This window comes from Pinus tabuliformis, chromosome 8 (genome assembly GCF_031772625.1).
Source record: "Pinus tabuliformis cultivar Carrire ecotype Pingquan chromosome 8, CPIR1, whole genome shotgun sequence".
In the NCBI taxonomy this organism is placed as follows: domain Eukaryota; kingdom Viridiplantae; phylum Streptophyta; class Pinopsida; order Pinales; family Pinaceae; genus Pinus; species Pinus tabuliformis.
Window position 1 is genome coordinate 1,123,256,489 of NC_142294.1, and position 26,515 is coordinate 1,123,283,003.

At 36.6% G+C, this 26,515-nt stretch overlaps 1 protein-coding gene across 1 annotated transcript in view; it reads left to right on the forward strand.

Annotated features, from left to right (window-relative positions):
• LOC149239288 (protein CHROMATIN REMODELING 20-like) overlaps nt 1–25,617 on the forward strand; it is a 137,970-nt gene extending 112,353 nt beyond the window's left edge. Inside the window, 14 exon segments of the mRNA XM_089373386.1 lie at nt 7,969–8,088; nt 9,310–9,473; nt 9,694–9,788; nt 9,791–9,840; nt 14,453–14,602; nt 14,700–14,755; nt 14,946–15,255; nt 15,374–15,509; nt 19,955–20,013; nt 20,232–20,476; nt 21,901–22,104; nt 24,247–24,325; nt 24,415–24,683; nt 24,779–25,617. Of these exon segments, the coding sequence (XP_089229512.1) occupies nt 7,969–8,088; nt 9,310–9,473; nt 9,694–9,788; nt 9,791–9,840; nt 14,453–14,602; nt 14,700–14,755; nt 14,946–15,255; nt 15,374–15,509; nt 19,955–20,013; nt 20,232–20,476; nt 21,901–22,104; nt 24,247–24,325; nt 24,415–24,683; nt 24,779–25,292 (2,451 nt within the window). The 3' untranslated portion in view covers nt 25,293–25,617.
• The last annotated feature ends 898 nt before the right edge of the window (nt 25,618–26,515 follow it).

Below are 26,515 nucleotides of genomic sequence, written 5' to 3' on the forward strand. Positions count from 1 at the left end.
AATGTTTCCTTATAGAATCGCAAGGGACTTCAAAGCTTACTTAGTTTTTGGGAGGTTGCACTTGGTGATCTTCCCTTCGTTGAGTTTGTCTGTTTGAATTTGACTAGTTTGGACTAAAGTTATGCAACATTGAGCAGAACTTACCATGTTCCTTGGTAACAATGAGCAGAACTTACCATGCTCCTTGTTCACTGCCACAAACTACATTGCTTATGGGTATTGGATTATATTGAGCATAAAGGGATTGAAGTGGTTGCCTTAAGTTGCAAAGATTTGTAAGAACTGCGTGATTTCTCGCTAGACCTCGATGGTCAAGGAGTTATGAAAAAGGGAGGCTTTTGTGGCTATTTCAAGGGGTCTTCCTAAGTTGTCATCTACTATATTTTTGTTGTCAAATGATAGATGTAGTGTTTCTAGCCCATTAACATAACTTTTTTGATCATATCACATCTATGCATAGAGCTCGTGTGATGTATAGTTGAGATATGAGCCCTAATTCATAGTGTTGTTGTGAAGTGTTCTTAGAAGTATTGTTAGAATACATGAGATCAGGGAGTGTTTTCTTCTTATTTACTCAACACATTCAATTTTGAAGAATATAGGGTGTTTTTTCGGTATACGCTAACACCCTTCATTTGATCAGTTTAAATTGTTGGAAAAAGGCTTGAATTGGTAAAGTATTAAAGATACTGAATACTCTGATCCTCTCAACTCTTTATGATATAGTTAAAATCAACAATGCCACTCTATGATATTCAAACCTATTTGCAAAATGCACAAAGACAAGATTGAGTTTCTGCATCTCGAACTTGAGCTCCAACGAGATGAGCTACAATAAAGGAGTCATCATTTTGAATTGGTTCTTGTTTAGAACAATCCTCTCTTTGAGTTTGAGACAGGGTCTCATTAGCATGCAACAATTGATTAGATCAGTGAGGCCAAGAGTAGATTTACATGATGATGCAAAGGCTCAACTTGCACTTCCCAAGCCCATCATTAAACCGTCAGAAGAACTTATCAGTGACAAGCACAGGACTGTCTTGGATATGACAAGGATGTGTCCTTTCACATTCTAGACTGCTCTAAACCCATAGAGTTTCATAGTTTTGGGTTTCTTTAAGATCGCTTATCTTCACTTGCTTCTTCCACACCTGCTTCAAATTGTTAGATGCCAACATTGTGATTGAGTTGGTTATGTGAATGATCAATGTTTTGATCGTCACCGTTGTGAGCATTGTGGCAAACCTATCATTCAAACAGAGGTTCGAGACATAAGATTCTTACAAGAACATAGATTCACCTTGGATGGATCACTTCTTGGCAGTGGTCTTCAACAAACAAGAAGATATATTGGTCATACCACAAAGTTCATTCTTGAGTATCGACACATCTTGTAGTAGAGATATCTTTATCTTCTCACTTTGTATCTGATAAGGGGGGGAATTGATGGTCAGTTGCTAGCTTCAAAGATATATCAAGCAGGCTTGAGCGACAACTTGAACAAGAGTTTGCTCTTAGAGCCTAGAGCTAGAGTCAGCTGGTGCCATAGTCATAGCTGTAGTCAGAGACATATTCCTGTTCGATGAGCATGACTTGGTTGGTGGCCTACCTTAAACCACCACCTGTAAAAGACTTGAGTTATACTATGCATCTCATTAGTTTGTGGTCTTCTTTAAACCATCATCAGGGAGCACTTCCATTTCACATAAGACTTCAACTTCTAGCCAGATTTAGAATTGTCTCAGTGTTGGAATGTGCAACTAGAATGAAAGATAAGTGTGAATTGCATTATCATTAAAGATGATACACATAAATACAATATTCATGACCATTGGATTCATATTCAAGGTATCTAGGACTCCCATTAATGGTTCAACTTCCACACCATAACCCTAACAGATTACGTGTCCAACATCTCCCCCCCCCCCCCAACCTAATTTGAAGGGGGTGCATATGAGTCCAAGAAGAGAGCTGAAGCACAAAAGTTTATCGCAACCAATGGCTAAATGTGTTCTTCGAAATGGTGTTTTAAAGGAAGATCACAAACCCAATGAGGTGGAAAGAACTTAGGGTCTCTACCAGTAATGGTTAAATGCTAACCACCAACTTTGGAACTAAAGCTTGAAGTAGTTCTTGGAACAATTCCAAATTTGGCTAGAAGTTGAAGTCTCTTGCTAGTGGAAGTGCTTCGTGATGATGGTTTAAAGATAACCACAAATTGTTGAAAACAGTGGTTTGAAGTTGACCACAAATTGTTGGAACTTGGCTCCAAGGCTTAACGGTTCTGAGAACATTTCCAAATTTGGCAAGAAGTTGTTGCCTCCTGCTGACAGGAAGTGCTCACATATGCCAATTTGAAGATGACTGTAAATTGATGTCAGTTTGAAGATAACCACAAATTGATGTTGGTTTTAAGAGAGGATCGTGCCATAAACTGAATCACACTCAATACTTTGAATTTGGCTATAACATTGATTTTGGTTTTGGTTTTGGTTGTTGCTTAGGTTCTTCGAAATTGGTAGTTGATCATCAATTCCCCCCTGTCAGATACAAGGTGGGAAGAAGATATCACTATTGCTCAGGCTCACTTGTACATGCTTGATTGATAGGGCATCAAAACTAGAAGCCTAAATTTCAATAACTAATATCATCTCCCCTTATCAGATACAACGCGAGAGGGTGAAAACCTTTCCACAAAGCACACATGGATAAATATAAGAAAACTATGATCCTCCATGTGGAAAATTCAAGAAGACTGTTACCTTCTACGGAAAATGCACCCTTTTACAAAGAAATTTCACTGGATAACTAGAAAATACAATGCTTCTAAAATTGAAGGAAAGATGCCCAAACCCAACAAACACAAAAGCACAAAGGCAACTTCGCTATTGTACTATTGGGAGTAATATCTCCATAACCGATCATGCACATCGTTATAATGCAAAAATAAAAGCATCAATGATAGAATTGGTTTTTCCTATAAAGTGATCCCTATTGAACCAATAAACAACCATTCCAAGGAATGATATATCAACAAACCCAAGACAACTTGCTTTACAATAGAAGAAACCAAATCTAACTCTGGCCTCTCAAATCCCTCTCTCATGTTGCCCATTTCCAACATGGTCGGGGCAAATTTTTCCTCCTTCCTCATCATCATTGACATTTGGGAAATAATTCGGTCGACTTGTTTAGAGCATTATCTATAGTAGCATGACAACGTCGGAAGGAAATTATATACTAGAGCATGAGTAACTTAAGCTTCATGGTTTCAGCTTCTTCATCCCCACCTCCTTTTTGCCTTCAAGTCCACAACTAAAATCATTATATTATGAGAGCTACCATGTAGCAAGCTTGCAGGGATGATTAGCAGTTTCCTGTGCTACAGTATCTATTGATTGATCCATTGATTTTAAAGATGAAACTGGATTCTTATTAAGCCAATGAGCGATGCGCCTTCGAGCTATATCACAAGCCTTATTTGATATAATGTCCCATAATCCATTGTTGGCCAGTATTAGGCATTCATCTTCTTTTGCTTGTTCAATGAATTTTATATCAAGGTCAAGAATAATAAATGGCTTCAAATAGATTTCACCAATGGCTCTCGACATTGCCAACACTCGTAAAACACGATATCCATTCCTCATAGGCTATGGATTAGAAGGAGGTAGAGCTTGCCTTTGATACACAGAGACATAAAGATTTGATGCTTCCAGTGCATAAGCATCAAGCAATGGTGCATGCTGAGGCAATGCCGTGTCATAAATTGTAAATTATGAATACAATGAATATAATGGATGCCAAAGCCCCATATATCATCACCGACAACCTTCCTAGTCTAACAATTATAACAACCATATCTGCTTTTGAATTTTCTCGTAAATGGAACTTGTAGGAATAAAACAATAGTAGTGTGAAACACTGGGAAACAACTGAATCAACAATGGAATTGGGAGCTAGATCTTCGTCTTGATTTGGAATTAGTAAGGTTGCTACTTTAACCACAGGTGAAAATCCAATTGGAATGGTAGGATTCCATCAAGCTATATTAGAGTTATCAAAGTCATCTTCAAAGGAATTGATGAAGTCAACATCGGAAGGCTTGCTGTCGAGGAGCACACCATTCATTATAGTCGAAGGCTCTTTGTCAATGAAGATGCAGAAATAATTGAATTTGGTAAAAAAAGATACGCCAAAAAAGTGATTTTGGTCAAAACACCATGCAAGTCAAACTGGGTCACTGCTACTGGATCTTGGTTAATTGAATAGGGATCCGAAATTGGGTCTGTTGCTAGATATCAACACTCGAGTGCCATTGCTGAAATTCATGCATAAATATATTAATTACTTCAATTGTTGATAAGGTCGCGAGGTGATCTAACACATTCCACTCTCTTCAATTGATTTAATTATGGAAATCTTCCTTTCAATGTTCTTTTCAATTTGAGAAGCGCTTGATTGGGAGGAAGTCGTGGAGCTTCCGTTGTCACACCCCAATAAGGCTGGATATTCATCACCCAAAACAGATCCACATCGACCTTAACCACATAGGTGATTTCTCATAAGATGCCCTAATTTCACTATTGCTTTTGCCTCTAACATGTACATAAATTCACCTTTGTTTTCTCTAGTGGTGACTGCAGCATCATCTTGGAAGCAGGCTGATCATACAGAGTGCAGAAGCAGAAGGAGGGTAAAGGTTCTAATACTACTATTGGAATGTGCAACTAGAAGGAAAGATAAGCGTGAATTGCGTTTTCATTAAAGATGATACACATATAAATACAATATTCATGACTATTGGATTCATATGTGCAACTAGAAGGAAAGATAAGCGTGAATTGCGTTTTCATTAAAGATGATACACATCTACATACAATATTCATGACTATTGGATTCATATTCCAAGGTCTCTTGGACTCCTTATAATGGTTCACCTTCCACACCATAACCCTAATGGATTAGGTGTCCAACATCTAGGAACTGCTTCGAGCTAGGTTCAAGAGTTGGTGGTCAGCGTTAAACCCCTAGTGATAGAAAATTTCGGGTTTTGCTACCTCATTCGGTTTGTGGTCTTCCTTAAATCACCATTTTAGAGAGCACATCCAGCCATTGGCTGTCATAAACTTTTGTATTTTAGTTCTTTTCTTGGACTCATATATACCCCTTCGGATGAAGGGGGAGAATGTTGGAAACATAGTCCCTTGGGGTTATGTGTATTTGGTTCATACACTTGAATGGAAGGCGAAAAGCCTCAAGTGAAGGCCAACTGTCATATAAGACCAAGAGACCTCTTGGAATATGAAAACCAAGGGTCAATGAAAAATGTATTTGAGAATAGAATGCAATCACACAAGTTTTCCGGATTTGCCTCTATTACTTTTGTGTGTGTTTAACAGAACCTTCCCATGAAATTAGGAGTTCCTTTGGACATTGGATGAAGATTGTATTTTGATGCTTCACTAGTTTGGGAATCAGACTAAATAATCCTCTTGTTAGAGTGTACAGAGGAGGTATTGGGAGGCTTTGCGAATATGATTTTATCAAAGGCCTCAGGTGCTTAACCTTGATAAACGGGATAGGAAGTTACTTGCGGGAGCTTCCCCTAGTGGAGAAGGGTTTGTTTTCCAAGAACCAAAATGAATAGTTTTTGAATTCAGAATGTTGGCGACCAAGGGTTTCATGTATGTTGGATCATGGTACTCAGGATGTCTAGGGTTTCATCTTCCAATGATTAATCTTTATATTGTTCTGTCCAAAGGTGAGTGGAGTTAGTTTCTTTATATAGTTCACTGGCAATGGATCAACTCTAGTGGTCTTTGATGGATCTTAAAGTAGCCTGCCATTTCTTCATCCATAAACCCTGTTCCAGATTCAATCATGACCTAAGGTTTGATTTCTGAAGATGTTAGCGTGCAGCCTATCCTTGAAACCCATAACCACAAAGTCTTTCCCATCTCTCTAATCAATATCAATCCTCCAAAATAGATCTACACTTTCACAAGCAATCACATGCACAATGGATATTTGAGCAAATTGTACAATATGAGCTAGTTGTAGGCTCAGTACATTTTTATTTATTTCCAGTGTCGAAATATTTTGGAGGATTAGGACCTGTGGTGGATGCCCTCCTTGGATTCATGCTACGGCATATTCACTCGAGAAAACCTAGCCCATGTACATCAAGTCGTTTTCTTGATCTTTGGAATCTGTTTGTGAGATGTTCGATTTATGAAGAAATCAACAGGGTCCATAATACATATATATCCTTTACCTACTTGGTGGCTCTTGATTGAAGATTCACATCCTCAACAGGAGAGATATCCTCAATTCCTAGTACCTTTTATGGTCCTCATTTGTTAACATGAAACACCATTGCATAATGGAAAACTTAAACCAATCAGAAACCCTCAGACGGTTCAACCATGACCCAAACTTCTAGCCTTTCATTCAATATTGCGTGACTGCATTTGCTGGATCTTTGGAGGCTTCCATCTTGCTCCCTCCTTCAGTTGAAATGTCTGTTTTTCCTTCTGTAGAGCTGCAGCTGCATTTCCTCTCTCCTTAAAGGATCCACTAATATAAAGCTATTGGATCAGAGGGAAACCAGGTTTATAGCTTCAGATTTCTGTTTCGGAGTCTTCATTGAACAACATTGTGACTTTGCACAGGGAAATATTGTTATCTGAGATCAAAACGGACTCATCACCATACATGTTTTGACAAGGGGTAAACTGTGAAGGGTCCCAAGGGTGAATGAGGGGACATGGTGAACATATTACAGAATGGTGGCAGGGGGGTAGATATTACTGATATTAAGGGTGGAGGGTTTACACATTAATCATATTATTTTAATTGTTTTTTTTCAAATTAATGTAAATTTCATTCGGCCTTTTAATTTCTATATATTTTTCATATGTGTGTGTGTGATGCATCTTGTTGCCCATCCTTTGGTTTGTTCACCATGATTTCAAAAAATGGCATCCCCGTCTCTGTGCCCGACCTTGTGAACCCTGGCAACTCAGATACACATGTATAGACATGCATGTGCCTGTGGGTCTGTGGTTTTTGTTTCTCCATTAGGGAATTTTGGACAATATCCATTCCCTACTGTTCCCATTTCTACAACCTCAGAAGAGTTTTGCATGTGTCAAGTATACTTAGGTAATGACAAAATCAGGAAATACAGGCTTGGGAACTAAGGAAAATCAAATTGTCACAAACTAACCTACAGGGGGTTGTATGTATAACAGACTTGAAATAGGATATGTTTATCAAGGAAGCCTATTAAAACCTTGAGATACCAATAGTAGGTTTCCACCCCCCATTCTCCATTAATCAGGTCTGTTTTGAAGACTCATCATGGAAAATGAAGAATTGATGGAATCATTTTGAATTTTCTGATTATAAATTTTTACAAAATAGTCTATCCTAATTATTCCAGCTTCTCACAGCATACCAAATTTGTAGTACTTTATTGATAGCATCCTTTTCAGCGCTTTGTCTTTTTGAAGAAAACCTTGTGGGGAAACGCTTGGGCACTTACCAGCACTTTGCAGATTTTACCTGTTGGTGCCGATTCCGGTGCCTGATCCTGTAGGAACTTCGAATGAAGGCATGAAACGATGGCAGCCAACCCAGGGGATTGTTCTCGGGATCTCATGCATCGAGTTGCATGGAGCTTAAAGTGCTCAACCACTAAAGCTTATATTCTATTCACACTATATAGGCATTTGTTTTTAATATTTTTATATGTACCATGTTTTTGTCTGCAGTTTCCTGTTTCCTTTTATTTATGCTGTGTTTATGTCATCATGTTTTGAGTGTTTGTTTGAACCTTGATAAGTTCATATTCACTTAAAACCTGAAATGATCTTTGATTAGTCCTGTATTAAAGCTGGATGAATTTCAGTGAAGATGTTCAATCACTTAATAGTTTGATCTGTTGCTTTGATGGTTCTTCAGATTGCTGGCATACGCTTCATGTGGGAAAACTGTATTCAATCAGTAAGCAAGATCAGGTCTGGAGACAAGGGTCTTGGTTGCATTTTGGCCCACAGTATGGGACTTGGGAAGACGTTGCAGGCATGTGTTATCATTTCATTATTTTAACTTTCATGAGACGTGTATGATAGTTTGTATTTCTTTTATATATTTGTACCTTGATTCTGATTTCTGTGGGTCTCTAAAATACTTTTAAGTTTTATGCGTATATTCTTTAGTTGCATCGTTTGATTGAGGACAACCCTAATTACTGCATGTCTTTTTTCACGATAGGTATCAGTTATTTCTTATTTTTGTTCGTGCACAGTTTTTGTCTTGATGTTATGGTAAATTTAATGTTTTTGTGCTTTAGATTATGTGAAGATAATATGCCCAATATGACATAATGACTTGAGATGTCTATCGGACTGTGCAACCTAGAGCTGCTTGTAGTTTCAAATGATAAGTCACAAGAGATTAACAATGTAATGAATAGCTATCAGATCAATGAAAAATTATTCTGTTATATTTGAAAAAACCAATCCAGCTAGCATGTATTAGTACATGAGAGGCAAATTGAACTTTAACTATACTTATGGACAGAAAGACATATAGACATGTATACGGCCATATTCATTTGGTATGGCTTCCATATTCAGCAATTTTTTTCAAAAGAATCTAAAATCTCAAGCATTGGTGAATTTAATTGTGAACTTAATTGCCATGCAAAACAAGTTCTATAAAAAATTGAAGATTTCTCCTTTTTGTTAGACATCGAAATATTACACACTCATGAAACATGTTATTTGATAAGATATGATTTTTAACATGTACTCTCTTGATATTTTATTTGACATAATTTTGAATCAAATTTGAAATTACAAAAAATATCTTCCTTTTTGGCTGTCTGGTTCAATATATGAGATAATAATGACTTGCATGAACTTACTGGTAAATCTTAGATTCTTGTCATATTACTTTACACTTGGATTTTTTATTTGGAACTACATTGCTGCTGCAGTTGAACAGGCTAATGAACTGGGAGATTTTGTATGTATGCAGTTAATTAGTCGTATGTTTTTCAATATGTCATATATTATTGATGTTGTCAGTCTATCTTATTGGCAGATTAGAGTTAAATTTGCTATGTCAACATAATGATTATGGTCATTTTATTTATCAAGGGAGATTTCTGAAGTAATTACTGTTTCTTTGACACTTGAAACAAAACATGTCTGTTGATATTGAATCTATAAAATAATTCTATTCTAAAAATTTCTTGTTCCTGGAGAAATTCTGATTTTTGTTGAAAACTGTGTGCAGGTTATAACTTTTCTATACACTATTATGCAGGCCGTGGATCTAGGTTTGAACACTGCCCTTATCGTAACACCAGTGAATGTACTACATTACTCGAGACAGTTTTCCAAATGGCGACCTTTTGATTTAGACCCTTTACCAGTTTTCATGCTTGAGGATGTTTCCAGGTGTTTTTTTTCTTGCCATTTGATTCCATTGTAAAGCCAGTATTTTCCTCAATGTAACCAACCAAGAAAATAATCTTTAAGTTATATATAATCTTTGATTTTATTGTAAATAATGTCTCGTAGTTGTTAATGTTCAGATGCACAGATTGTCCTTGTATTTTCAATATGGTTTACTTAATCAGTAACCCACATTCACTCTTGTTCATTTTCATGTGTTTAGGGAGAACACAGAGAGAGCAAGGTTATTAACAAAATGGAGGGAAAAAGGTGGAATTCTACTGATAGGCTATGCAGCATTTCGAAACTTATCTTTAGGAAATATGTGAAAGAAAAGGATATCGCAGATGATATTTGTGAGGCTTTGCAGGTACATCTTTTCTGTTGCAATAAACATATTTCTCCCCGTGATACTTGATACTCTATCTTGTCTTTTACAAAGATTCAACTTTAAAAGTTTGCCCACTTGAAGGTGTTTTCAGGTTAGTCCAAAGTCTAGATTCAGTATGGAGGCTGTGCGCATTAGTCCCAATTTTAGCAATAATCTTTTTGTAATTTAAGTTCATAATGCTATACGTTCTGTCGGCTGTCTCTTGATGTTTCTCATTTCTTTTTTTATCTCCCTAGGGCTTTCAGTTCACAAAAATTGAAACAGTCTTTGTCCTATCATTCATCAACATATGATGGTCTTCCCTTGACAGACTTTGTCATTTATAAGAGGTGTTTTACAGGAATTTCTAGCCGTACAAGAATAGTCTAAACAGAGTTCTACATATTGCATTCTTCCATTGACCTTTCTAAGAGGTCCTTTCAGTACAGGTCAACAGTACAAAATATAGTCGAAATAGAGAGATGGGACAGATGCGCAAACAAAATTTTTCAGTGAGCCCAGATCGATATAGCATTAAAACAATGAAACCAGATTCTCAGACAAGAGGTCAGCACCACTATACTCTAGTCAGCAGAGAAACCTCCCTGCAAAGATAGTGTTTCTTTCGAAAGAGTCAGCTTTTGTATTGAATTCCCTGTAGACATGGTAAAAGGAAAACAACTCGAATTGAAGCTGTACTTCCACGACTCTTCCACGACTCTTTGAATAATAAGTCCCTGAGCTAAATTTATAAGGTGGCACTCTCCATTTTCCCAATCTATAGGCAAACTTTGGGTCTCCCAGCCCCTGAAGCTTTGTAGTACCTTCGTCTGAAGCTGTTTTCAGAATAAGAAGTAATCCCAAGGCAAAAAACTCAGTTCTAATGTTTGTTCCAGAACCAGTGCCATATTTTAAAGAAAACTGATGCAGAGAAGAAATATGAATAATCACACCAGCCTCAAATTTCCCTGTGGATCCTTGACAGCCACAATCAAAGAGTGGTATTTCTCAACCAATGTTGCAAACATCAGCATTGGGATAAAATTGGCAAAGGGTCCAGAAAACTGAAAACTCGTAAAAAATGGGAAAATATCAGTAAAATAGGCAAACATCAACAAAGAAAAAAAATATTAAAAAAATGTTAAAAAAGTCACTTAAATAACGATTTTTTTCCATCAAATCACAAGTTTTTCGCATGGTTTATGTGATTTTTTTTCCCTTGAAAAAATGTTGATTTTTTTGGCCAATAAAATCAGCTAGACCAAAAAGTCATGAATTTGTGATTACATGACTAATATTTCATTTTAAATTTGCTGCAATATCTTTAACCCTTGCTTGTTTCCTTTACTTTTTTGAAATTCAGTTTCATTATTTCATTCAATCTCTCTATATTTTCTGTGGTCAATCTCTCTCCCGATATATGGACTTTTTGTTTTCAGTTTATTTTTGTCTGATAGCTATAATTGTTACTATTTTTGTAGATAATAAATTATGGGCTTGATTCCAATTATTTAATTTTTTGGATATTAGATTTTTATTAAAATTAGAAGATTTGTTGTATGGTATGGTGCAACTTAGAAATGTAAATTTCTAATACCAGTCTTATTTTCTCACGATAATTTAATTTATCCCCAGTTTATTATTTATTTGCCCAAATAATAGCTGAATCACCGAAAAACAAAATCACTGGTATTTTTAACTTCTAGAATTAAATATATGCATTAGAAATAAACCAGAGAGATCGATCAGACTTTGCAAAATAAATTCACCCACAACAATTCTCCATCATTTCATAATCTAAAAAAGCTTGGTTTTCGGCCCAGAGAGATACAAGGAGAAATACAAAATGCTGGAACCTGTAACATGGCTCACTCAGAATGAATTCTGCCCAAGCTGATTCAGCTGTTGAAAATATTAGTGAATTTGGGTTCCTTGATTTGTGCCTTAATCATAGGAGCCACAACGAGTTTCTCTTTGAGCATGCATGAGTTCCTATGAGTTAGGAGCTAATTCCAAAAAAGTAGGACAAGTTTATAAAATTAAGGGCGAATTCCTAAAATTTAGGAGTGCACGAAGCAGTTGACTAGTGCTAATTATAAAGATGAGTTAACACAACTAGTGAGATAGGAGTTGTTATTGTCAGTTTTCAGAGGGAGTCAGGTAATCCCCTCCATCTCAGAGATGTTCTCTGTGTTCCAGGATTGAGGCAGAATCTTGTTTCAATAACTACCCTTGAGGACAAGGGTTATGATGTCCTTTGTTGTTATGATGTCATCTTCAGCAGAGTAAGGCTTGCCTCCAACACTTATTTTCTGGATGTAAGAAGCAGATAGGTGTAAGGGTGAAAAATCTCTACAAGTTGCAGGTAGAGATAGGTGCAACCTTGAGCAACAAGGTAGGGAGTGCTCAATGTAGAGAAGTGTTGTTGTGCGAGAGCAGGAGAGAGCTCTCAAGATGGAGCCTCAACTAGTATTTCAATTTCAAGTTAAGCTAGTTGGCAGTGGGGCTGACCAACAGGATGATGATGATGAGGACCATAGTCGAGGGCGAGTGGAGGTAGCCACTCAGTTAGAGACTTCCATTATAGGGAAAGTTCGAGCCAAGTGGGCGAAGGATTTGGTTAAGGGAGATTAGAAGAGAGTTGAGTCTCCCAGCATCAAGAAGCAAACACACAAGTACATGGGGTACATGGCACTTATGACTAAAGAAGTGGACTCGTAGAGCATGGTGGGAAATAATAGGTCTTCAAAGCAGGTTTTGTAGAAAAAAGCAAGGAAGTCTTCTAGTTCAGAGGGAGCAACTACAACAACGGAGGACTTGGTAGTGTTGAAGACAAATCCAGGTGGACGAGGTCCTTCCAGGAACACCTTTCTCGCTAAGAGGGAGTGTTGAAAATATTAGCGAGTTCGGGTTCCTTGATTTGTGCCTTAAACATAGAGCCAGAACGAGTTCCTTCTTTGGCATGCTCGAGCTCCTAAAAAATAGGAGTCTAGGACGAGCTATGAGGTAGTTAGCCAATGTGTTAAAATAGAAGGCCGAGTTATCTGTCTTCTAGTGTGAGTTGTATTGGGAACATGACAAAGAGTTTGAGTTAGCATCCTAAATTTTAGGAAGGACGAGTTAACACTAGCAGTGAGCCTTTGTTAACTTGTGAACGACAAGTTCGACTTACCTAATATAGAACTCACTAATTTTACCCATTCAAATTGCTTTTAAAAGGATGAATGAAGGCACAAGTTTAATCATTGTTTTTGTGAGCACAAGTTGGTGAGACCAAGCAATAAGAAGCACAAGTTTGTGCATGTAGCTTGTGAGAGGAAGTGTGTGCAAGAGAAGCTTGTGCATAGGTTGGTAGAGGGCAACAAAGATCAACGGTCTTGCAAAGGTTTCAAGCTTAGATCAAACAGGAAAGACAAGTGTGTCTTTCAGATTGAAACAATTGTATTTTGTAAGAGATCAATTGCTCAGTTTCTCTATCAATAAAATTCTCAAACAAGTAGAGGGTTTTCCCAGTTGGGTTCCCTAGACAATTCTATGTTTTTGAATTGTGTGACTGTGCTTTTTTTTGGTTCCTATTCCGCTGTGTCTAGTAGAGAAATTCTGTGTTTATGTGAGAAGAAATTTTATTTCAGATTGCGCATATTAGCAAATCAGAATTTCATGGATTTTCGACATCAGCCTTGAGGAAATTAGCCTCTGAATGAAATCTCCCTGAAGAAGTTGGCACAACAAGTATGCCAGCAGCTCAACCTCTGCCCTCCTTGCGTGCCACTAATACGCACTAGGGAAAACTCAGCCCTCCAACAACTCAGTCTGCTCTAGGTAAATTCAATCTTCCTCCGGCAACTTGGCCTTGCAATATCCTCCTACTCGGCCCAAGTGGATTTTCTCAAACCCACTTGCACTCTTCCTTTGGGCACTGGTCCACTAAGCCACTCACACTAAGAGAAAATCACTTCCTCTGAATGATGACTCGCTGACACAACTTGTGCTGTGTCTTCACCTTCTTGCTAGGCCTTCTTTATAATCTTCATTGAGTCCAAATCCCTAACCCCAATCTCACATCTAGAACCATCTTGTGGGTCAATGGTTGACATTATTTCCAAGTCACCTGAATAATAAATTGTTTATCCTTAGAAAATAACTCAGTGGTCCACAATAATTTATTGACTTTAATTATTGTACTTTCCTTAAGTTAGACTTAGGATATAAGACATAAATCACTAGAAGAGGCAAATAATGTCTTCCACGTGCTAAGACACCAAGCCGATGCAGAAGACTTTCCGAAGCTACCACTCACATCATCAAGAAGCTTTGTTCAGTTTTATTGCACTCAAAAGTCAGGATCCTTAGTAATTCATTCTGTTTCCAATGGGTTTGCTGGATTTAATTCTATAAACCATGTGCCCAATTGTAAATAAGCTAAGATTTTGGAATCTGCATTGCAGGATGATGCCAGATATCAAAATTATTAGATGAATTCAGAGTTAGTAGTAGATCATTATTGTCATCTTTGAAATATTATCATTGATAGATTTTGCTTTGACTGTCTTGAGGACATTTACTCTTATTTTGAACTTGGAACCTTATATGTATTTGTTTTATATTTCAGAGTGGTCCTGACTTACTCATTTGTGATGAGGCACACATGATAAAAAACACAAAGGCTGATATAACACAGGCATTAAAACAAGTGAAGACCCAACGCAGAATTGCATTGACAGGTTCTCCTTTACAAAATAATTTGATGGAATACTATTGTGTAAGTAACACTGTAACTTCTTAGTGTGGATATGATATTAAAATATTTCTTTTGTGTTGGGCTGTAGACATAGTCTAATGCTTCACATCATCTGCAGATGGTAGACTTTGTAAGAGAAGGATTCCTGGGAAAACAACCAGAGTTCAGAAACCGGTAAGTGCTTTTGTTGGTCTAGTTTATTCTTTCTTGTTTCAGAGGGCTTGGTTCAATTGTATCTCATTTTCATGAGGAACATAATAGTGTACTGGTTACAGGATTTTGTCCCTCAAACTTTCCTATAGTTGGCTTTATTTTATCAATGTTGTGTATATCAGTGTCCTAAACTAACAATGTTGAACTGCAGTTTCCAAAATCCCATAGAAAATGGGCAGCATGCTAATTCAACTGCAGATGATGTGAAAATAATGAATCAAAGATCACATGTCTTATATGAACAGTTAAAAGGTTTTGTACAACGTATGGGCATGAATGTGATGAAGGATGAGCTTCCTCCAAAACGTGTATATGTGATATCTGTAAAACTTTCTCCATTACAGCGGCAGTTATACATCAGATATTTAGAAGTACATGGGTTTATGAAGAATGAAAAGAATGCATGTGTAAAAGTGGCACATAAGAAATGCTTCTTCAATGCATATCATTCTTTAGCCAAGGTGCCTACAAGTACTTATTTGATCATAATGGGTTTATCAATTTTTGGTTTTGTTTTTCTATCTGAAATTAGCATTTGAGATTGCGCTGCTGAAATATTTTTAATTTCCCTGTCTCCAGATCTGGAATCATCCAGGGTTACTGCAAATAGCTAAAGAGGACAGAGACTCTCAACAAGGCGATGACACAGTTGAGAATTTCATTTTGGATGGTAGCTTCAGCGATGATGATATGGATCATGACTTCTTGAATGGAGGCAAGGATTAGTTTGCACTAGCGATCCAACCTGTTTGCATTTATATTCCCTCTTTAATTGGAAAAAGTTTAAAACTGTTCATGGTAGTGCTTGCAAAATACATGCCTAGTGGAATCTACTTCTTAGTCATCTTGCAAGAAGAGAACCACTAACTAGCCATGTCACAATTATTAAAAATTAAGCTAGATCACTAGATGAGGAAACCCTAGATCGGTTTGAGTCACATAACTAACCTTAAAGGAAGATACTCATGACAATACAATATAGTGTTATGAATGATTAACTGGTTCATTTCTTATGATGGAGTTCACCTGCTTACATATGATTGGTCACTGAGCAAGTAATTTCCACTTATGTGGGATAAACTATACACAAAAAGCGAACAAAAGCATAAATTATAACCCAAAGTCATAATGTAATTTTATTGCAAATATAAGCCTTAGGTCCTAACAACTCCTCTTAAGGCTTACATTATCGAAAGAAAAAGTTAAAACATACTAACTGAATATAAAACACACTGATTGAAGACTAAAATATCTGAACCAAACAATTTTCAGAGGCCTCTTTAAAAACAGTTATCACATTGGGTAGAGCTCCATCAAGCTACTTTGTAACCCTTGCAAAGGTGTAGCTCCCGAGCTGAATTCCCAAGTTCTTGGTTTCCACCACCCTGAACTATGGAATTATGATTCTTCAGAATTATTGGACAACACTACATCTACAATGCTCCATCAAGCTGTCTCATGATCCTTGTAAGGGTATAATTCCTAAGATTTACAAATTCTTGAATTATCAAAGCCGCCATCCATGTTGAACTGTATCTACATTAGATGCCTTTTTGTCTTAAAGATGTGGCTCCTTAAAATGGATAACATGTCCATTCTTTAGGAAGGTCATCACAACTGTCTGTATTTGGTGGATTTTCAACAATGGCTATATTCACAACATGTGGTTTGTCTTAGATCTTTCCCTTGAGAACAGCATTACCTCGAAATCTGTAGTTCTAGGTTCTGTGACCCATTTTCTTACAATTTTTACATTCCATCTTCCTATTGCCTTTAGCTGATCTGCTACAATTGTATGATGTATCTTGGGTATTATTTGTTCCCATGTTGAGTATCATCTTCTGTTTGCCTGCAATGGCTCTCTTTTCCTAAGCTAAGAGAGTTGAAATCATGACTTCTAGAGTTTGGTAAGACATTCTGGCAAGTCCTCAATCTCTCTCTGCCGACAACAGTGCCTGGTTGTTCATGCACACACAGACTCAATGGCTTTAGGGCTATTGAAGTTGCAGGACTAGAAACGTTCTCTTTCAAAGGCCTGAGACTTTTGATATGGCTTCAGATTCCTAGACTCTTCCCTGCTCTGATACCATATTACAAAGTGTGCTAGGTTACTAAATGAGGAAGGCCTAGGTAGGGTTGAGACACAAAACTAAGAACGAAGGAAGATACAGTAATTGAATATTATATTATCGATGAATAACCAGCAAAATATATTACAGTGGAGTTCACCTCCTTGTATGATTGCTCACTGAGCAAGTCTTCCATTTATGAATGTGGGATAGACTGCTTTATACAAAATGTGAACAAAAGCATAAACCATGCAAAAAGCAAACAAAAGCATAAAGTGATAAGGTGATTTGATCACAAATTTAAGCCTTATGTCCTAACAGAAATCAATGATGTTTGCAAAGTGGATATCTGACTCCCTGTAATATTGGCAGTTTGGCCACTCACACGTGATGAACAATCTAGAAGCATCCACTCGATGTATAAAATTTAATATTTTATATTGGCTCTGATTTTGTCATGCTTTTTCTTGATCTTTGAGATTATAGTAGATTGAAAGTCTGCAGCCTTAAGTAGGATTGTGCCATTTTTCCTCTAGGTCAAAGAGGGCCTAGAAATTAGAATATAATCCATCCACTGAATAATGCACTGATTTGATGTTTCGCAAGGATAAAATTATATATTAAAGTTTCTGATTCCCTCTTTTCATAAGATTGCTCGAGTTGGTAAGGAAATTACTCAAGGAATTGTTCTTTTAATGTTCTTTGTCTTTCCATGGAAGTTTGGAACACTAGAGCAACATAATGTCACTTTTAAGTTGTCTGCTTTTCATCTTCCTTCAACTCTGAGGTAGCTTCTTTTGCTCATTTTGCTGACTACTATTCCTTTCATGATTCTAGATTTAGAGCTTATCCTGCTGTAATGCCTATTTATCACACCAAGAGTAGCAAAAGGTGCTCTACAGCCCAGTATGGAGGAGTTGTCATGAACAAACATAACATAACAAATGAAAGTCTACTAGACCCATCTTTGGTCTGTAAACTGCTGTGGATATTCCACTTGACAGTTTGTCACAGCAAATCTGATCAAAATAAACTGAAATCTGGAATCTATACTATGAGAGTTAATTTTCCTTAGATTTCTGGCTTTATTAATTACTGTTTTTCAACATATGCATGGTACATAAAACAGTTAAATGTGGAAAATAGAGAATAGTAAATACAAACACTCACAAACCACAATAAACACCAAGATATGTTTTGGAAGACCCTTTTGGAAGAAAACCCAGTTGGAAGGTGAGGTTGCTCTGCTCTCGTTTGTCTGGAATAGAAATTTTGCAAATACAAAGGAGAAGGCACTCTATAAAGTTGTGTGAGACCTTTGGCCCATGTTCTGCTACAAAAGACATTCCCCCTATGTTATGCTCTTTCTCTGTCCACAGTTAACCACTCCGCTCTTGCGTGGAACAAAATGCAAATAAAATAGTATTGAACCCCTTTTCTTCATAGTGGCCAATTTATAACACTGCCCGTTAGCCAACTATGGGTTAAATTTGACAGATTAACCCTCAATATGAGTTACAAGTTGACCCTTTTAGAGTCTTCTTCATCATCTTCACATGACTAGCCCCCTTTTCGATGAAGGGGGCTGATGTGGCATCCTTTTGAATTATGGTGGTAAAACATGATAGGTCAACTTCTGGGAGGTATCACTTTTGCATCTGAAGTCCAATTGATGCGGTTCTTGCACTGTCGGGAAGGTCTTCGAGTGTAGAATAACGTCAGTGGTGTGTGTTGCCTAAGTGGTAAAGTTTACCCCCAAAAAACATCATTTAAGGCCTCAAACTGGTCCTGCAAGGTTTTTGACCTAAATTCTCCAAATTAGGTGCTGCCCCTGTAAACTAATTTCTCTGATTTTTCCACCCTGAAAGCATCGAGATGAATGACAAACAATATAATTATTCAATCTAGTCAATCTTAAACTTGGATCTGTCAAGCACCCAGAGGGATCAAGTTTGTCAATATGTTATTACCCCCAAAAAACATCATTTAAGGCCTCAAACTGGTCCTGCAAGGTTTTTGACCTAAATATCCAAATTGGGTGCTGCCCCTGTAAACTAATTTCTCTGATTTTTCCACCCTGAAAGCATCGAGATGAATGACAAACAATATAATTATTCAATCTAGTCAATCTTAAACTTGGATCTGTCAAGCACCCAGAGGGATCAAGTTTGTCAATATGTTATTTTTTTAAATATGAAGAAATTGACACATCACATGGAATTAAATGATAAAAAAATTACTCATTATGAAATTTGATCCATCGCAGTGCTTGATAGATCTGGGTTTAAGATGGATCTAGGCTGGCATGTAGGCAATTACATAGCAACCTGGCCATATAAATTTATGTCTCTACTTCCAGTCTCAATTTTTTCTTCTGTTGATGATTGAGATTTCTGTGTATAGTCTTTGATGCTATTTAATGTTACACAATTGATTATTGGGCAGAATTACAAACTGAATATGGTTGTTTCATGTTAGTGACATGAATTAGTGGTGTAATTATGTTTGCAGAAGCACACTTTTTAGTGTTTTCATTGGATTGACTCTTTAGCATAATATTGTTTCATAGGGCTTGCCACTAGTTTATGTTTATCAGGGCAATGCCTTAGGTATTTGTGTTGGTTTAACCTTGCCTTTTTATATTAGTTTGCATTAGGTCACTTCAGAAGTGTTGAAATGACTTACGTCTTGAATTCCTGAATCCCATGGAAATTTCAGTTTATGGTATCTATCTTTAAGGGATCACCATCACCATTGTATACAAACAATGCTAGGCTACTTTTCGGAAGCCTATTTGACAGTTACTGAAGAACTGTTTTCTATTGAGTTCATTGCTTTCGTTGTCTTTACAAGTATTCTCCGTATTCATTTTCATTCTATTTTCATGTTGATTTGATTTCTCCCATATAAAATCTCGAGGGGCATGTTTTTGGTGTTGTTTATAGGCGAAAATATCTTTCTGTGTACTTTCATTTTTACCTATTTGGATGTAAGTGGACAAACATCTTATATTCCATGCTTGCTGAACAATTTCTTCTTTCAAAAAGGTTGCAATGCTAATATTTTATTTATCTTGATCTTATTGGAACAGATAAGATGAAAAGCAGAGTGGATTGGACAAGCAAAAATAAAGACAGTGATTTGGAAGAGGTGTTAGCCTTTATCTTTCACCACTGCTTTATTCAACTCTTAGTTCATTCAGTATGCAATAAATTGAATGTCTTCACTTACAACAAATGATTCGTAGGGTGTTCATGTTGTCATTTTACCAAGTATGATTCTAGCAAGTTACTAATATATGCATAATTAAAAGCTGTGATTATAAGTGATCGGTACCTTCATCTATGCCTGTTGTTGTCTCTGTGCAGGTGCCCCTGCAAGCTGATAAGTGGTGGGAGGACATTATTCCAGATAAAGCTTATGAAAAAATTGATTATAGCGGTAAGATGGTGTTGTTGTTAGATCTCCTGGCCATGAGCTCTGAGCGAGGTGATAAGGCATTGGTTTTCAGCCAAAGCTTGAGTACATTAGATCTTATTGAGTCATTCTTGACAAAATTACCTCGGCGTGGAAAGAAAGATGAATACTGGAGGCAAGGTAAAGAATGGTACAGGTAAGGTCATTGCTTCATTTGCTGCCTTTGTATGAGCATTTCTTGTTCGTTTCCAATTTCCCTCTTTCCAGACTAAGTAACACCATCAATCAAGATTGATATTATCATCTCTGTTCCTACAGAAGCACAGTAAATAGATTAAGATCTAGACACCTTAAACACACACACACACACACACACACACACACACACACTTACACATCACATTGGAATAACCGCCTTGATAATCTATAGTGCATGTGAATAACATGGAGGCATGGGTGCATGGGTCTGTAAAGAGTTGGTGTCGGTGTCTAAGTTGTTATACAAAAGATTGATTGGTTAGCGGGGATTTTTTTTTCTTTAAATATATTTTGTTAAATGGGAAATGATTATACTACAGGAGGGTGGCATTGTTCCCACTTGATGATCCATCATCAATGTTCATAACCTGCGGTGGTGGAAGCGGTTCCACGCCCATCTAGGGTAGAGGGGAGTATCATTCAATAGATGATTTTAGGTTTTAGCCTTTAGGGTAGTTACTAGTTAGTTATAATTTTGTATTTTCAATTTTAGGGGTGGGGCTGTGGTAGTACAGAGATCATCAAACTTGCTGGTTTTGACCAGTTTTGACTTGAACCATATGCGTCAAGGCAACCTGTCAGAACAGGTTTGGTTTAGGTTTTGACTGGAATCCCACAAACTGCTCCTAACTGGCTTTTTTGAGTAATGTTATGTCAGTTCTGATAACCATGATACATGGATGTTAAACTTGTAAATTTTCCAATCAATATCCTGATTCCTGAGAAAGCAGTATATTGTAAGGGCCAGTTTTGGTATAACTTGAAGAAAGAATAAAGCTATTTTATGAAATTATGAGCTGTATCTTATACTTCAGAGTTATGCCATTAAATCAATTTATACATGGATGTTAAACTTGTAAATTTTCCAATCAATATCCTGATTCCTGAGAAAGCAGTATATTGTAAGGGCCAGTTTTGGTATAACTTGAAGAAAGAATAAAGCTATTTTATGAAATTATGAGCTGTATCTTATACTTCAGAGTTATGCCATTAAATCAATTTTATGCTGTTATACTTAATCTTTGTAGATAAACAGAACCTATAAATATGGCCTTTGCCGTTGAATGTTGTTGAGCTTGTGTTGAATAAACTGTGACCTGATCACAGCATATCTCCTCAATTATTAATACATGTTTTCACAGAGCGAATATTTGGCAACAAACTGTTACTTTTACTCTAATTTACATTATTATATAATTACTTTCAACATGCTTTTGTAACGAGGTTTCAGTATTTCACATTTTTTTTTTATGGAGAAGAGAGTTTAGAGGGTCCATTCAAAGCTTACTTTTCTCATTACAAAATTTGCAATTACAGGCACTTTTTCTTTTTTTTTTTCATTCTAACAAGTGTATTTTTCAGGCTTGATGGACACACTAGTGGCGCCCAAAGACAAAAACTAGTGGAGAAGTTTAATAATCCTTTAAATAAAAAGGTCCAGTGTGTTTTAATATCAACTAGAGCTGGATCATTGGGTATAAATCTTCCGGCAGCCAATCGTGTCATAATTGTTGATGGTTCCTGGAATCCAACACATGATCTTCAGGCTCTTTTTCGTGTGTGGAGGTAAAATCTGCATTGATCTTAGTGTCCCTTTCCAGCTACTTGATGGATGCTTGTGTATGCTAAATGTCTCATCATTTGACTGGAGATGAATGCAATGCTGTATCGTTCTTGTCTGCATGATTTATTGAATGCTTTAATAGTTTTTCCCATCACTAGTGAAGATTTTGATGATGAACCAGATGTTCATGCTTCTATCTTGCCCACCCTCCCCCCCCAAAGAAACAAAAAACCGTAATTTTCATTCATTTTGAAAATGATCAAGATTTATATTTTGTAGATACACTCGATGTATTCTTACACATGCTTCTTTCATTTTATTCTAATAAATGTTAAATCATTTGTAGCTAATACTGGAACAAGCAAGTTTGTTTCGCAACCAGAAGCTTGTGCTTTACTTTTTGTTCATAGCCTATTCAAAGTTGTTTGTTCCTTTTGTGCAACTAGAAATTTACTTTTTTTGACATAGGCTAAACTGTAAAAGGGTAGCATTTTTTCCTCAGGCAACTTATGATTGGTGCCATGTGTGCATTTGTATTACGACAGCAGAGTCAGGTCCATTTGTTTGGAAAACCTCATGATTACTGTCTCTTTTTTTTGTGTTTCAAGAGAGAACATTGTCTGAGGATCTCCTGGATTCTGTTTTCCTGGGAGCATATTTAGATACAAGCGTTGTGAGCAGGTCAAGCCCCTTTAAACTGACCAATTAGGCAACATTTTAGATTAAATTGTTATCGAATTTGAATTAAATTTTTCCAAATATATGGAATTCTTTTGGCCTGTCCATCGTCTTCAAAGAATTTTTCTGTTAAATTGCTAAGCTTTGGAGATCTCTAAATAACATCTATCTTCTACTTCTGCAATATGAGAAAAAGGGAAAGAAACCTTTAAATATGGAAGTTAATGGAGTCATTATGGATGAAACCCTAACAATGTAAGTACCGCCATTTGGCTAATTTTAATTATATATGTTCTAGTATGGACATATCATTAAGGGTGCATGTTTTTAGTTCTTCTATCCTTCATCTATGTTGGCAGGGCTACTCTATATAACGTTTGGAAAATCTCCTTGAAATGTTTTGATTGATGTTGGGTATTATTATGAGAAGTGAAGTTCATAATCCTTTAGCATTTAACTTCACATATTATATAATCAACTCTATCGGACCATTATTTGTTTGTTAAGTCGGTCTTCTTTACAGTGGTTGGTTGGGTGGTCTTAAAAAGGAAGTGAAAAAGTGTATTGAAAGTTCCTTTTCAGCGGAACTTATTTTTGGATGCAATCCTTTTGTTTTCATAGGACGCTGTCCTAGAAAAGTCCACCCGAAGGGGTGACTTTGTCATTCACATGTTCCCTAGAATGGAATAAACTTGACTACAAGTGTGCTTATCTAGGGGCAATTGATTATTTTTTAGTAATCTCCTTGTGTTTCTCTAGGGGCAATTGATTATTCGTTAGTGATCTCCTTTTTTTTATTCTTTTTCTTGCTCATTCTTCCAAACCTTGGTGACAGTTTCTTTGGTTAATATTTGAAGTAAGTCTTACCAAAGAATGCATGTATAGAATATTCAAATTTGTATCTCTATTTACAGATTTGGACAAACAATTGATGTTTGTGCCTATCGTTTGGTTGCTTATGCATCTAAGAGGGCTGGATTTATCATTCAAATTAGACCTAAAATGAAAAAGTTGACTACATGTGTGTTTCTTTATGGGCAATTGATTATGTTTTAGAAGTCTGAAGTTTTCATTAGTTTTCCTGCTCTTTCTAACAAACCTTGTTGAACAGTTTTTCTGGTTAATATTTGAAGCAAGTCTTACCAAAGAATGAATGTATAGAATATTCAAATTTGTATCTCTGTTTACAGATTTGGACAAACAATTGATGTTTGTGCCTATCGTTTGGTTGCTTATGCATCTAAGAGGGCTGGATTTGTCATTCAAATTAGACCTAAAATGAAAAAGTTGACTACATGTGTGTTTCTTCATGGGCAATTGATTATGTTTTAGTAGTCTGAAGTTTTCATTATTTTTCCTGCTCTTTCTAACAAACCTGGTTGAACAGTTTCTTTGGTCCATATTTAAAGTAGGCCTTACCGAAGAATCCATGTATAAAATTTTCAAATCCCTATCTCTCTCTACAGATTTGGACAGACAAAGCATGTTTATGCATATCGCTTGGTTGCTCATGGAACAATGGAGGAAAAGATATATAAACGGCAGGTAGCAAACTCTATTTTCTTTTAACAATTATCTTTGTTGGAGATTGGTATGGAACTTATCCTATCTGACTGGATTATGAGTTTTAACAGGTAGCAAAGGAGGGTCTTGCAGCAAGAGTTGTCGATAAGCAACAGGTTCACAGGTCCATGACTAAAGAGGAAGTTTTACTTCTATTCAATCTTGAAGATAATGACAATATTGCCAATAATTCTGATGGAGTGAAAGAGCGAATCACCCAGCTGGAGAATACAGCAGAAGCGCCAGTTAATTCCAATGAAAATCCATCAGTTGATATGCTCGGTTCTTCACCAACAGATGCTCCTTTTATGAAGAGATTACTTAAAGATCATTACACAAGGTAAAATCTTAACAATACAAGCACACTTGTTTTTCCTAGCAGTGAAGTTTGTCTTAATCAAGTGACATTTGTAATATGGGTATACTTTTCTGCAGTTGGATTGCCAATTATCATGAACATGAGACTCTTCTCCAGGAGAATGAAGATGAAAGACTTTCCAAAGAAGAACAGGATATGGCATGGGAAAATTTTAAAAAGTTCATGGAATCAGAAAATCTCAAGCATTCCATAGAAAGCTCTCGTGTTGAGTTGGTCCAAGTAACAAATCAGTATGTTGAACAAAACACTGGAAATTATGACTTGAATCTGGGACAAGCCACAGTGACAAAGTTGAGTAACAGGAATCATGCTAATGACCAAAATTTCAACAGTGCTGACAGAGTTACAGTACAGAGCATAAACCAGAAATCTAATAACAGGATTCATCCTATGGATCAGAGATCATACAGCTGTGACTTTGCCCCAGTACACAATACGACCCAGAAATGTAATAACAAGAGTCATGCAAATCTCCTGCTTCGAAGTGAAGTGAAGCTCCCAGGTAAAGTTACATGTGGTGACTGTGGTAAAGAGATTGGTTGGGAGCACTTGGTCAAAAGGAGGCGATAAGAAGCAGTTCTTGTTCCCCACTGAAGTTCGACAATGAAAGTTCTCAGATCCTGTAAAAAGATTGTATTATTTTGTTCATGATAGCATGTACCTTTATCCCAGTTAAGAAGATTTTAAGTGATTCTATATTTTATGGCAATTATAATATGGAATTTCTCCATTGTTTCCAAAGATAGAACAATTCTAAAATATAGTTTTACTTGTACTCAAGTTGGAAGAATCTCTCTTCGTGAAGAGGTGCACAATGCTGCCTCTGACATGAATGATTATTCATTCAAGGCTGTGTCTTGGAGGCCTTTTATAAATAAGAAATTGCTTTGGGATAGCTTGTGCATGTGGAAACTGTCTGAATGTGGAAACGGTGCATCATAATTGCTCTCTTATTTGGAATAAGTGACCAGGGACAAAGTTAAGGAAAATTTTGAATAACATTTTATTGAAGCAGAATAACATGGGTAACCACTGATTGCTCAATCTTATAATTAAATTGTTAATTTTCCTAATGTATGTAGCATATATAAATTCATGGAACGAATGTAAGTACACTTTTCTTGATATTTGCTTATTCCTAGATATTGGTAGCTCTGTTTTCCATCTGTGTTTGTGGGTAGCATGATACTTGGAAGACTACTTTCAAAATAATGGAAGGATTTGCATGATTTGTTGATTATGCCATTTAGCTTATGCAGTGCTTCAACAACATGAAAATTTATATATTGATGTGATGTCTTGAGGCCATTACTCAACCTTTTGGTCATTGCTTATTTGGATTTATAATTTTTAGGAAAACTTGTAAGGAGCCTGTGAGACATTTGGGAGATAATAATTCAAACCCTTCAAATTTTCAATAGCATAGCTTGCAAGATAACATGAAGAAATGTCAGTTTTCATGACATGTTGTACATATACGCCTTGGTGATGGCTAAGGCGAATTTCATACAGATCCATTGATGGCAAAATGCACTGTGAATTGGTGACAGCTCAACTTCAATCCCAAACAACAATTGCGGGTTTGCCAGACCTAAAACCAGTGCATTGCCAATGTTTTGGTTTCAATATTACAAATGGTTTTCTCTTGAGCCATGTTCCATTGAATTGCTTTTCCTCCATTTATGACTTCATTAAGTGGCATGGCAGCATTTCTATAACCCAGGAAACAAGGATGAGAAACAGAAGCAATCGTTTGTTGTAAGTTTTTGGGGTGATTTTGGCAAATCCAACAA